Source organism: Metarhizium album, assembly GCF_000804445.1.
Source record: "Metarhizium album ARSEF 1941 chromosome Unknown scaffold_1, whole genome shotgun sequence".
Taxonomy (NCBI): domain Eukaryota; kingdom Fungi; phylum Ascomycota; class Sordariomycetes; order Hypocreales; family Clavicipitaceae; genus Metarhizium; species Metarhizium album.
Window position 1 is genome coordinate 527,501 of NW_024467575.1, and position 11,065 is coordinate 538,565.

Consider the following 11,065-nt stretch of genomic DNA (forward strand, 5'->3'; position numbering starts at 1 on the left):
TTTTGTGGGCACTTGCCACTCTTGAAATCGATGCTAATGTCCAGGGCATGTTTAGTCCCTCATATCCCTATTTCGCAGTCGTTCAGGTTCAGAGAGTCCAAGAGACGCAGAGAGGCAGGCACTTATTGACAGATGTGATGTCACTGTCGAGGATGGGGAAGGCGTGAAAAGCCGGTTCATCGCACGTATTGTGTATCGAAATGGCCTGACATCAACCCACCGCTTGCCCTTTGAGGTAGCTGTACCTGTTCATGCAAAATTTAGCAGACAGGATGCGTCGCACCACTGGACAATATCATCAAGAACGCTTCGTCAACTCATGGACCACTTTGGACCAGGCATCGAGTACCTGGATATCAACACCGACGGTGATCATGTTAATTTCACATGTTTTAGCGAAAAATCCGTCAATGAAGATGGTATGAATCACCTCGCCGTCCTGAAGATCGTATATGTCGCTAATATTCTCGGGAAGCGGTGCTAAAAAAGCCGTTGCAGACCTCCATCGCTGTCGAAACAGATGAATTTGACGATATTGATGTTGAGGACAAACTACATATCGTCATTTCTGTCAAAGACTTTCGCGCCATTGTGCAACATGCTGGGATCACTGGAAATGCCATCTCTGCGCGATATTCCCTCCCCGCGAAGCCCATACTTCTCTCTTATACAGGAGATGCTTTGGCTTGCGAGTTTCTTATAATGACAGTAGGCGAACGTGGAAGCAATCCAGCCCAAAAGACGAAAAAAGGGCGCAAAGCAACAGCAGTAGCATCAGGCTCTGGTCCGCGTTTAGAGGCTGCCTCTCGTAGGACCAGCAGCGTTGCATCAAACGAGACCGCGGCGAATGTACAGCCTGACAAGATCCCGCGGTCTACGCCATCTAGCTCGAAACCAATGATACCTAACGCAACTCCCCATCCACAACTTATTAGCGCTGTTAGAGCCAGCGCTTCACGAATTGGTGCCTTTGATCTACGGCCGTCTCAGAAGCCGCCACCACCCACTATCCACTCAGAAAGCCTGTTTGTAGACGATGATGGGTGGGAACCTATGCGAGACGAGGAAGAAGATGCGGAACAAGACGTCAGGCTGGAGTGGGATCATAGCGCTGACCCTGTATGTTCACACAATGTTCTCCATTCACCGCGCACCCAACTAACCTACAGAAGAACCCTTCAGCATTGCAGCTGAGATGGATCGAAGAACGCCATGGAGCCACTGTTGGGCGCCCAGAGACTGCAGATGCGAAGGCAGCCCCTGAGTCAACATACTTGGAGCCGACGCAAAAGCTTTCAGATATCAAGAGTCTTGCCTTATTCCCCGATTAGAGGTATGAAGCAGGAGGCTGTTTGAAGCTGCCGCATCAACGCCCTGGCAGAGACTGTCGGTACAACAGAATCAAGCTCGTTCTATGCCTATCCAGCTGGTAGCACATCCTGCACCAACATTCGTAATCCGAGAATTCGCAGGTATAAATTTCGAGGATGCAATTACATTCCAGCGTCCTTGAACGTCGTTGTTTTCAACCTGTGGGCCACAATTCCCGTGCTCGCCCCAACCCCATGAGAGCACGTCGCCACCTTGTGACAGTGCCACGACATGCTCACTGCCAATTGCAATTTTCTTTAGACGGGGTAGATTGGGTGGTGGTAGCTGACCGTGATCATCCCTCCCCCAAGCTTGCAAAGTCCCATCTTTATTTAATATGTAGACAGCTCCCCAACCTGCCCCAATATCCAACCATGGCGGTGCTATGTCAGGACTCTTGGAGACTATCCCCCACTTGTCAGACCCTAATATACGAACACGTCCGCTGTCTGGCGCCCCAAAGAGGCCTGTCGCCTCCTTGGTACACACGGCGCGATGTACGTTGAATCCGATTTTTGCTATCCTCCGGGGCTCATAGATGACACCAGCGGGTGCTCCTGCCTGTGATTTTCGACAGTTGCCCCAGCCATAAGCATCACCATTATCGAGCACTGCGACAACATGCCCCATACATGCCGCCAAGTCGATTATCTCTGTGTCTGGCGGAGGGAAATTTTGTAGTTGAGTGGCTGTCGGCGTTCGAATAATCATTTCCCCGGCACCTAGCTCGCCTTTCAAGCCAGTCCCGAAGCTGAAGATTCTAGTTCTTCTTCCCGAATCATCCCGGGAAACAATAAATGATGCCTCCCATGTTGCGGCGATGAGAACAGGAGTTCCTATGGTGTCATTGTGTCCGCTGTGGACCAGGCGAAGTGGCCGAAAGGCCGCAGTTTCCAAGTCGCTATCTGAGATCCCGCAAGCCCCAGAAGACGGGTCACCACTCCAGTATATTTCACCAGATTCACCCAAGACCAGAGTGTGGTTGCCACCAGCGGCGATTTTCACTATACGGGAGCTCAGAGGTGCCGAGTGGAAGTGAACCGGCTTCGGAACTGATACATCCTCTCGATGTCCAATACCAAGTTGCCCAGATCCATTGGAGCCAATTGCGAAAATATCTTCCATTTCGGCCAATAGACTTGAAATAGCCCGTAGGCATCAAGGGACAAAAGAAAGGTGAAGTTCTTTGCTGAGAAACCCAGCCACCTTACTTATACGGATTCCCAGCCGAGGGACAAGCCAATATTGTGTTCACTGATGAGAAGTTGGAAGGCAGGAGGGTTTTTGAGTGCGACGTCTTCTTGCAGCGAGTGGGTCGGTCTTGGGTCTGCTTACTAACTAGCGCCCACTTTGCTGGCCTGCGATCTACTTACTATATTAACTCGCATTTTTTCATCTCGCTTTCTGCACAACATTGATCTGCCATCAAACGCAAGCCGCAAAGCTGAATGTGAAATAGCCGCCTTGGTCAAGGGAAGGCTAGTCTGCACGCAGATTCTAGTCCATTGTCTGTGTTTGTTGCCTTAATCAAGAAGCAAACGCAATGGTCTCTACATCTCGAAACCTCCCAGAAGGGATGGAGAATTTCGTCGTCGGACTGATTGGAATGGGTGACATGGGAAAGATGTATGCTGATAGATTATCTGCAGCAGGTTGGAGGTAAGTCCGCATGGGCATGATGGTTTGTCTACAAAGACTTTGGTAATGGTACCAGTGTCGGTAAGTTGGGCCGTCTACATATATTCCTCCCTCGCACGCAATCACCCGTTCCCAGCTTCAATGATGACTAGAGCGCATTTGGCTCGAGCACTGTTCGGGGCGGCTCAGAGGCCGTTTCGGTCCTTCGGCTTAGCCTCGTGCTCTCAATGATGTAAACGCTTGCTACCTTAACAAACTTTTGTCTGAAGAAGCAATCATTCACTTGCACCCTGCCATTGAACTTGCACTTCTTGAGGCCATGAAGCTAACAGAAGACAAGATAGGAAATTAATCAAAGCAAACGCCTAGAATTCTTGCTTGCGATAGAGAAGATGGATTCGATAGCCTCAAAGAACAATATCACGGACGAGTACGACCCGCACTGCCTGCCAAAGTTGTTTTCAGTCCTAGTTCTGCGCTGAGGATTGCTCTAGAGCAATATAGAAATTTGCCGCAATGGACATTATGTGTCGCGAGCCAGCGACTACATTATATACAGTGTCGAGGCTGCCATCATAGACCGTGTGATTGCGCAATACGGCCCTTGTATGCATCCCGATAACTAAAGCCCTTCCATACTCATGTATATATCTGACATGTGTGTGCGCTCTCCCGGCAGCGACGAAGATGGGCGCCATCGTCGGCGGCCAAACGTCTTGCAAATGTCCTGAAATAAAAGCGTTAGAGGAATACTTGCCGCCAGATGTCGATATTATATCATGCCATTCACTTCACGGTCCCGGAGTTGATACCCATAATCAACCACTAGTCCTCATCCAACACCGTGCGCCAGATGCGGCTTTGCGGAAGGTGGAATCTGTATTCAGCTGCCTGCGATCCAAGTATGTTTACCTGACAGCGAAAGAACACGATCGTATTACTGCCGATACCCAGGCCGTTACCCATGCTGCGTTTTTGTCCATGGGCAAAGCCTGGCACGCAAACAGTCAATTTCCGTGGGAGTTGAATCGCTATGTAGGAGGCATTGAGAACGTCAAGATCAACACGATGCTGCGCATTTACGGCCAGAAATGGCACGTGTACGCTGGCCTTGCCATCTTAAATCCTGAAGCCAGGAAACAAGTGGCTCAGTACGCTGAGAGCGTAACGGCCTTGTACAAGCTCATGTTGAAGGGCGACCTGGAGGGACTTCGGAACAGAGTCTACGATGCAAGGGATAAGGTATTCGGACAAGCTTCGAACTGGGATACTGATCCATTGATCGAACCTTCAATATTGTCTTCGTTTTCTCTTGGGAAGCCAACAGACGCACCGGCAAGGCCAAACAATCACCTCAGCCTCCTGGCCATGGTTGACTGTTGGGCCGCGCTGGACATTGTGCCATACGATCATATGATTTGCAGCACGCCTCTGTTCCGACTTCGACTTGGCGTGACGGAACACTTGTTTCGCAGTCAGACACTGTTGGATGAAACGTTACGAACAGCCGTGGAAGACAAGACGTATCGAAGCGACGATCTTGAATTTACATTTGCAGCTCGTGGTTGGGCCGAGTGTGTCTCCCTGGGTCACTTTGAGACGTGGGAAAAGCGGTTCGTCGACACACAAGAGTTCTTCCGGCCACGTTTTGCGGATGCCAAGGTCGTAGGGGATCGGATGATGAAGAGGGTTCTTGAGAACTACAGCGAGGAAGGGAAATGATTGATTGTGTTCGCGCACATGGTTAGCAAAGGGTCTATGCGACAGCGATGATATTCTTGAGGGAGAAAGGATGACATCCTCCTCGAGACAAACGGCATTTTTTACAGGATACATACACATACATGTACGAGTTATCCGACGGGACAGATAACCTCATCCAATTGGCCGTTATTGTGCTTCGGAAAATGACATTAGCAGAGTTGAAGACATAATACATTGATTGCGAGTCCACGGTGAATCTATGAATACGGACTTTGATGACCAACCGACATCTACCGGGTAGCTCTCCAATAAGAGTACACAGGCCGGTTCATGTGAATCTGTTTGTTGCAACTTGCAAGTGGCTTGCCATTGAGTCGCCAATGTCCGCTGCAACTCGTTGCTCGTCGCTCTGGAGTGTAGATACACAACCACAGGTACAGGAAATCCACACCCTATTAATGCCTTGTCGACGCGTCGCGACCATGGACTGAGGCCCATAAAATTGTAGATTTTACCAATCAACAACACAATGCAATGTGCCCAAATACTGCGTGGTTCTTAGATGTAGACACTACTTCTAATAGTGTAAGCATGTACGTATCTAGATACCTACCTAGGTAGATACTAGGTACTTCTCAGGCATGTAGTGCAGAAAGTACCTAGGTACCTACCTCTTACCTTAAGTACTCACCTAGATACTTTCTACTGTAGTTGCCGTCCCCATTCCCCATTTTGTGCAGAATTTGCTGTACACGGTACCCGGAATCGACGCGTGCGGTGCCCACAATGCACAAGTATCGAGGTACTTGGCAATCCAAGGCACCCGCGCCTCAGCGGGCAGCCAGGTATTACCCAGCGGTGCCTGCCTGCCTGCCTGCTGCCTGGCCACCTCTTCGGGCTCCTGCACTCACATGGCCGTCAACTGGTCAACCTCGTCGACTGGTCGGTCCGTCGGGGCTGGAGCTGGCGTGTTTTGTCCCGAGGTGTAAACAAATCAATTGGCCAACTCCCCAGACATCCTCAACGGCACCACGCACCCTCCCTCTCTTTGCGACCGTCTGCGACCCGATTTCTCTTGTTTCATCTGCGCAGCTTCCATCCATCGTCAATTTTGGGGCTAGATCGTCAGCATTCCTTACGCCGCCACCCCGTAAGGACCCTTAATATCGGAGCCTCCTTCTTGCCCAGGCCGCCTCTCACCACGGCTCGATTGCATCCGAAGCGGCGTTGCGGTTTTTTCGCTGCTCGACTGCTCACTTCGCACTGCTCACGAGACCGTCATCATGTCAGTCAAGTTTGAACGGGATACGCTGCGGCAGACTACGCAGAATGTCGCCGCCAACGCTCTGCCCGACGGCAGAATCCCTGGCACCAGCGGCAAGCATCCTCTGGCCGAGAAGGTTGGCACAGCCCTGACGGGCGGCATCCAGAATGCTGGTACCAAAGGATATCTCGCTGTATGTCGCTGTCCTCCTTCCGGATTCTCATTCAGAGAACCAGACTTGCAAGACTGACGACTGATGTTTTTTCTCCGTCTCTTTGGCCAACCGTAGGCCTATATCAAGCAGCTCGAGTCGAATCCCCTGCGAACAAAAATGCTCACGGCTGGTTCTCTCGCGGGTGCCCAAGAGCTCATTGCTTCATGGCTCGCCAAGGACCGCAACAAGCATGGACACTACTTCACCTCCCGTGTTCCCAAGATGGCAGCGTACGGTGCTCTTGTCAGTGCGCCGCTTGGCCACTTCCTCATCTGGCTTCTGCAAAAGGTCTTTCGAGGCCGAACTAGTCTGAGAGCCAAGATCTTGCAAATTTTTGTTAGCAACCTGGTTGTACGTGTGTCCCTTACAACCCAGCCCCATCAGTTCATCATTTGGCCTTTCATAGACTTTACAAGCCCCCCAAAGCCAACCTGCTAACCTCTGGATCCCTATTTTGCTTGCTGCTTGTAGATTGCGCCCATCCAGAACAGCGTTTATCTTGTTGCAATGGCCCTCATTGCAGGCGCTCGTACTTATCACCAGGTTCGAGCCACCGTCAAGGTTGGCTTTTGGAGAGTTATGCGCGTCTCCTGGATCACGTCGCCAATTTGCCTTGCCTTCGCTCAGAAGTTCCTGCCTGATCAGCTTTGGGTGCCCTTCTTCAACCTTGTTTCGTTCGTCATTGGCACCTACATCAACACCGTAACCAAGAAGAAGCGTCTTGCCGCTCTCCGCAAGAAGCACTTTGGCGACGGCCGCCCTAGCGCAAGCATGGGCCGCCCCGATGATTATCCTCCCATGGGACCCAACCCTCCTTACTAGAATCGTGCTCACGATAGACTATGGCGATATCTCGGTGTTCGGTGGAGGCCTGAGATGAGTACAGGTATCAATATGTGCTACGCCTGGGTCATGGCTGCTTTGCAAGGCATGAAGGCATGACATTTGAGCGGATAAGAATTGGATATTGACCACGGTGGAGGCTGCCACATGGAATTACCGCAAACAAGATAACTGGGAGTCGCCTCTTCAATGTCGCGGAATGAGCATGTATTTGAAAATCTACTTCTTCATGTGAAAAGAGTGCGGAAGCGCGAAGGTATTGAACTCTCCGGACATGCGGGTTTTGTACACGATTTTTTTTTATTTTTTTTTTTGCGTTTTGCTGGCTTGGACATGGTTGTTGTATGTACTTGGTTCCTACGTTAAAAATCCGGTGTCATGACGTAGATAGGCCTCTGGAGACGGAGGCATAAATCATAACTTTATTTCGACTGGCCTTTGTGTCCATTATCAACGCTGTGCACGCCCTTTTATGTCCAGACTGCATGCCTACGCCATGACGATTTGCCTGGTCTTCCTTGACACCTCGATGCCGAGGCTGTAGAGCTGTTTTGCCGTGGTGCTGTATGCGTCCGTCCACCTGGCGGTTTCGCTTCGTGTGAGAGTCATCTTTCTTTCAAAAGCAATGGCCTCGGGAAGGAACACAGGATAAGTCAGTTGAAGACAACGGCATGACGGGCGCGTGGCAGTATTCTGTCAATGAGCCATGTGAGTACCTGTAATCCGTCACTGCCTTCAATCCGTTTTGAAAAAAAGGGCTCGCGGCGGTAGCTCAATCGGCCACGGGGGAACGCCCTTCGTCCATATCAAGCATGAACGTCGGACTCCAATACTCGCACTCCCCGCCAGTTTGCTTGTCCACCCACAGCATGCCCTGAGCCACCAAGTCGTCAATGACGGTCCGACACCGTGCTCGTTCCCAGCCCAAGTTATCGCGGAGCATGCTGACACTCACGTAGCCCAGGACCTGGGCAGCCTCAACCGCAGCGACCTGGTCCTTGCTCAGCTCCCTGGGAACGCTCCGGATGTACTCCTTGCGGCCGACATGAACGATGCCGTAGCTCCCGCCCAGCGGCCGCAGCGTCTCCACGGCCCGGCGGACGTCGTCCTCCGAGATGTCGCTGTCGCTGCCGCTGCCGCTACCGCTGCCGCTGCCGCTACCGCTGCCGCTGCCGGAGCTGTCGACGCGGACTCCGCGTCCGCGGGACAGCCGCTCCCGCACCTCGCGCAGGCCAATGAGCCCGCCGTTCTCGCCCCTTGTAGCGCTGCAAATCTCGACGATGCGCACGGCCAGCCCAAAGTAGAAGTCGTTGACCGTCTTGCCGAGCAGCTGCGCCCAGATCGAGCCTCCTTGGCCGCCGCCGCCGCCGCCGCCGCCGCTGCTGGAGAGGGGATCGACTACAATGGCGGTGCACATGCGCGCGAACTGGGCGCGGAACGACGGATCGGAGCGTATGTCCTTGGCGTGTGTCTGCGCAAACTGCTGGAGGAGAGAGCGGAACACGGCCAGCTGTGCCTCGAGGGCTTGCGCGTTGTTCGCGCGGAGAGAGGAGCCATGCGATGCGTAATGGGCCGACGTCAGCCTCGACCTGTCAAAGGAGCCGATGCCGACGCCTTTCCGCGACATTCTGGAGAGCGACGCCGGCACGGTGTATGCAAACCCCCCTCCGGCGGCAGGACCCGGGTGACTGGTGCCTATTCTGGAGGCTCGCGGGTCGTGTCGAATGGATGTTCTTGTCCTTGGGCCTCTTTTCTTTGGGGATCGGGGGAGACGAACGTTCGGAGGACGAGTGACCCGCAAATGGAACGCCGCCTCCTGGCAGAGCCTGGTGGGGCGAGTTCGCGAAATAGTAGTAGACTCTCCGACTACAAACAAAGAGCGAAACACCAGAAATATGGACTTTCGTCTCCAGTGCTGTGCCTAGGAGTTTTGGTCTCCGAGACAGTTGAGAACCACGTCTCCCACAGGCTTGCTCGTGATCCGATTCTACTGGATGTACTTGAAAAGCGGGGGTGGTCTGTGATTATCGCCTAGACACACATATATATACTCGGCACGTGTAGCAGCACGACGCCTACACAACTCAAACTACTCCCGAATGTAAAATTTTCGCCCTCGTCAACGGTCGTCCATATACCTCGCTGGTTTACCCTGTTCTTCCTCGCAGGCGTCCTTCTTACTCTAGTCTTGTGTTGTCGTCATTCATAACGCGATGGCCATCGATCCATTCAATCCTGATCCGGAACCAAAAGTAGCCCGTTCTACCATGTGCCATGATGATGCCGCTTCGCGCGATGCCATATTTCCTCCGCTTCTTACTGCGTTTGACACTGCGCTTGGCCTTCGTCAACTTCCTCGTCTTCCCACTCGCTCGCGAACCGGGGATCTCCAGAGTTTTCGCCCATCTAGAACACGCGTCAAAAGCTGCCAACGCAGAGGAGCACGGGGACAAGGGCGAGCGCAGTAGTATACCTTCTCAAGATCAGCCCCATCTTCATATCTCAGTTCGTCAACTTCCTCTGCCGCGATAGGCGGCCTTGGCGGTGGCAGCATCTTTTGCAAAACTTCGTACGAAGCATCATCCTTCAACCATTCATCCTCGGGAAAGTCCACGGTTACAACAAGGTACAGATCTCCCTTCATCTCGCCTCGTTTCATGGGCATACCCTCGCCAGGGATCTTGAGGCAATCTCCGGGTCGCAGGATTTTGCCTCGCGGTCGTTGGATGTGAATGCCCCGGCCGTCAAGATGCTTGAGTACGACGCGAGAAAAGCCGGTCAAGGCTTCTGCCAACGTAACCTTGAGCTCTGCTGAAAGGTCATTCCCTAATCGCGAGAAAGTCTCGTGGTGCTCCTCCACTACAGTGAAGACAATATCGCCAGGTATTTGGTCCGGATACTGATCTGCCTCGCCTTCCAGAACAATTCTCTCGCCCTGCATCGACCCTCGTGGAATGTATATCTCCAAGGCCTTCTTTTCTTGCGTCGTCCTCTTCCCCTTGCACTTCTTGCAGCGATCCTTCTCTTTGAAAACCTGTCCGACGCCTTGACAGTGATCACACAGAACAGTCTCCCGTCTCATCATGCCGGACCCGATCTGTCTAATTGCCTCAACCATGCCGTTGCCTTTGCAGCGTTCGCAGGTGGTGGATTTGGCCCTGTCCTTACCACCGGATCCCTTGCACTGACCGCAAACAACCTGCTTATTCGCAGCAAATTTGACAGTCTTGCCTTTGTAGAGTTCTTCAAGCGTGACTTTATACTCCTGCTCCTCGTCAGGCCCTCGTCTCGGCCTCTGAGGGCCTCCAGGGCCGCCCATGTTGAAGCCAAACATCTGGGAAAGGATATCGTTGAGGTCTACTTCAGGCCCGCCCGGACCACCTCCTCGGGAAGGATCAAAGGCTGCCATGCCGTGGGTGTCATAAAGATGTCTTTTTTGCGCGTCGCTGAGAATTTCGTAGGCTCGTGTGATTTCTTTGAACTTGACTTCGGACTCCTCCCGTTGCTCTACTGCAACTTTGTCGGGATGGTATTTGAGGGCTGCCTGTGTATGTGTTACTTGCAGAAGTGAAAAAGTGAAAGGGAAGAAAAAATCAAAAAATCATCGCAATGGGGGCACTTGTCGTACCTGGAGGTAGGCTTTCTTGACTTGTTCCGGAGTCGCATCCCGCTTGATTGACAGAAGACCTGTGGCAACAGTTAGAAGGATCGCGAATGCTGAAGGAAGAAGTAAATGGGCATATACCGTAGAGGTCAATCTCCTCTTCGCCCATGGTACCTGACATTGTTTATGGAGGCCGTGGTCCAAGGTGTTTATGACAAGGTCAGCCGTCCGCCTTGAAGCCGGTCGACGTGGAGCAGGCAGGCAGTCAGTCTGCAGAAATCTTTCGAGGCGCGGGGTCGTGCTAGCATGAAGCGAGCCTTGCGGGTTCTAAGTAGCTGTTAGCCGTAAATTCACACCAGACCGTTGGCAACCAAGACACGTAAAGTAACTCATACTTATCTCATCTAATGTGCCGGACAAAATATGT

General features: G+C 52.4%; 6 protein-coding genes across 6 annotated transcripts; 3 read left to right on the forward strand and 3 right to left on the reverse strand.

Moving 5' to 3' along the window:
• Positions 1–319: 319 nt before the first annotated feature.
• On the forward strand, positions 320–1,331 carry MAM_00155 (DNA repair protein RAD9; the record flags this gene model as incomplete). The annotated part of the gene is made up of 3 exons (XM_040818955.1): positions 320–448; positions 499–1,119; positions 1,170–1,331. 3 exons carry the CDS (start codon positions 320–322, stop codon positions 1,329–1,331), a joined length of 912 nt encoding a protein of 303 aa, XP_040682219.1.
• Positions 1,332–1,401: 70 nt separating this feature from the next.
• On the reverse strand, positions 1,402–2,496 carry MAM_00156 (Regulator of chromosome condensation/beta-lactamase-inhibitor protein II; the record flags this gene model as incomplete). Its single annotated transcript, XM_040818956.1, has 1 exon — positions 1,402–2,496. The coding sequence occupies one exon, from the start codon at positions 2,494–2,496 to the stop codon at positions 1,402–1,404; it is 1,095 nt and encodes a 364-aa protein (XP_040682220.1).
• Positions 2,497–3,696: 1,200 nt separating this feature from the next.
• On the forward strand, positions 3,697–4,731 carry MAM_00157 (prephenate dehydrogenase; the record flags this gene model as incomplete). The annotated part of the gene is made up of 1 exon (XM_040818957.1): positions 3,697–4,731. The coding sequence occupies one exon, from the start codon at positions 3,697–3,699 to the stop codon at positions 4,729–4,731; it is 1,035 nt and encodes a 344-aa protein (XP_040682221.1).
• A 1,265-nt stretch (positions 4,732–5,996) lies between these two features.
• MAM_00158 (uncharacterized protein) lies at positions 5,997–7,013 on the forward strand (the record flags this gene model as incomplete). The annotated part of the gene is made up of 3 exons (XM_040818958.1): positions 5,997–6,170; positions 6,267–6,542; positions 6,663–7,013. The coding sequence occupies 3 exons, from the start codon at positions 5,997–5,999 to the stop codon at positions 7,011–7,013; spliced, it is 801 nt and encodes a 266-aa protein (XP_040682222.1).
• Positions 7,014–7,806: 793 nt separating this feature from the next.
• MAM_00159 (ESCRT-2 complex, Snf8) lies at positions 7,807–8,661 on the reverse strand (the record flags this gene model as incomplete). Its single annotated transcript, XM_040818959.1, has 1 exon — positions 7,807–8,661. The coding sequence occupies one exon, from the start codon at positions 8,659–8,661 to the stop codon at positions 7,807–7,809; it is 855 nt and encodes a 284-aa protein (XP_040682223.1).
• Positions 8,662–9,350: 689 nt separating this feature from the next.
• Positions 9,351–10,819, reverse strand: MAM_00160 (DnaJ domain containing protein; the record flags this gene model as incomplete). The annotated part of the gene is made up of 4 exons (XM_040818960.1): positions 9,351–9,440; positions 9,508–10,578; positions 10,663–10,721; positions 10,780–10,819. The coding sequence occupies 4 exons, from the start codon at positions 10,817–10,819 to the stop codon at positions 9,351–9,353; spliced, it is 1,260 nt and encodes a 419-aa protein (XP_040682224.1).
• Between the last annotated feature and the right edge of the window lie 246 nt (positions 10,820–11,065).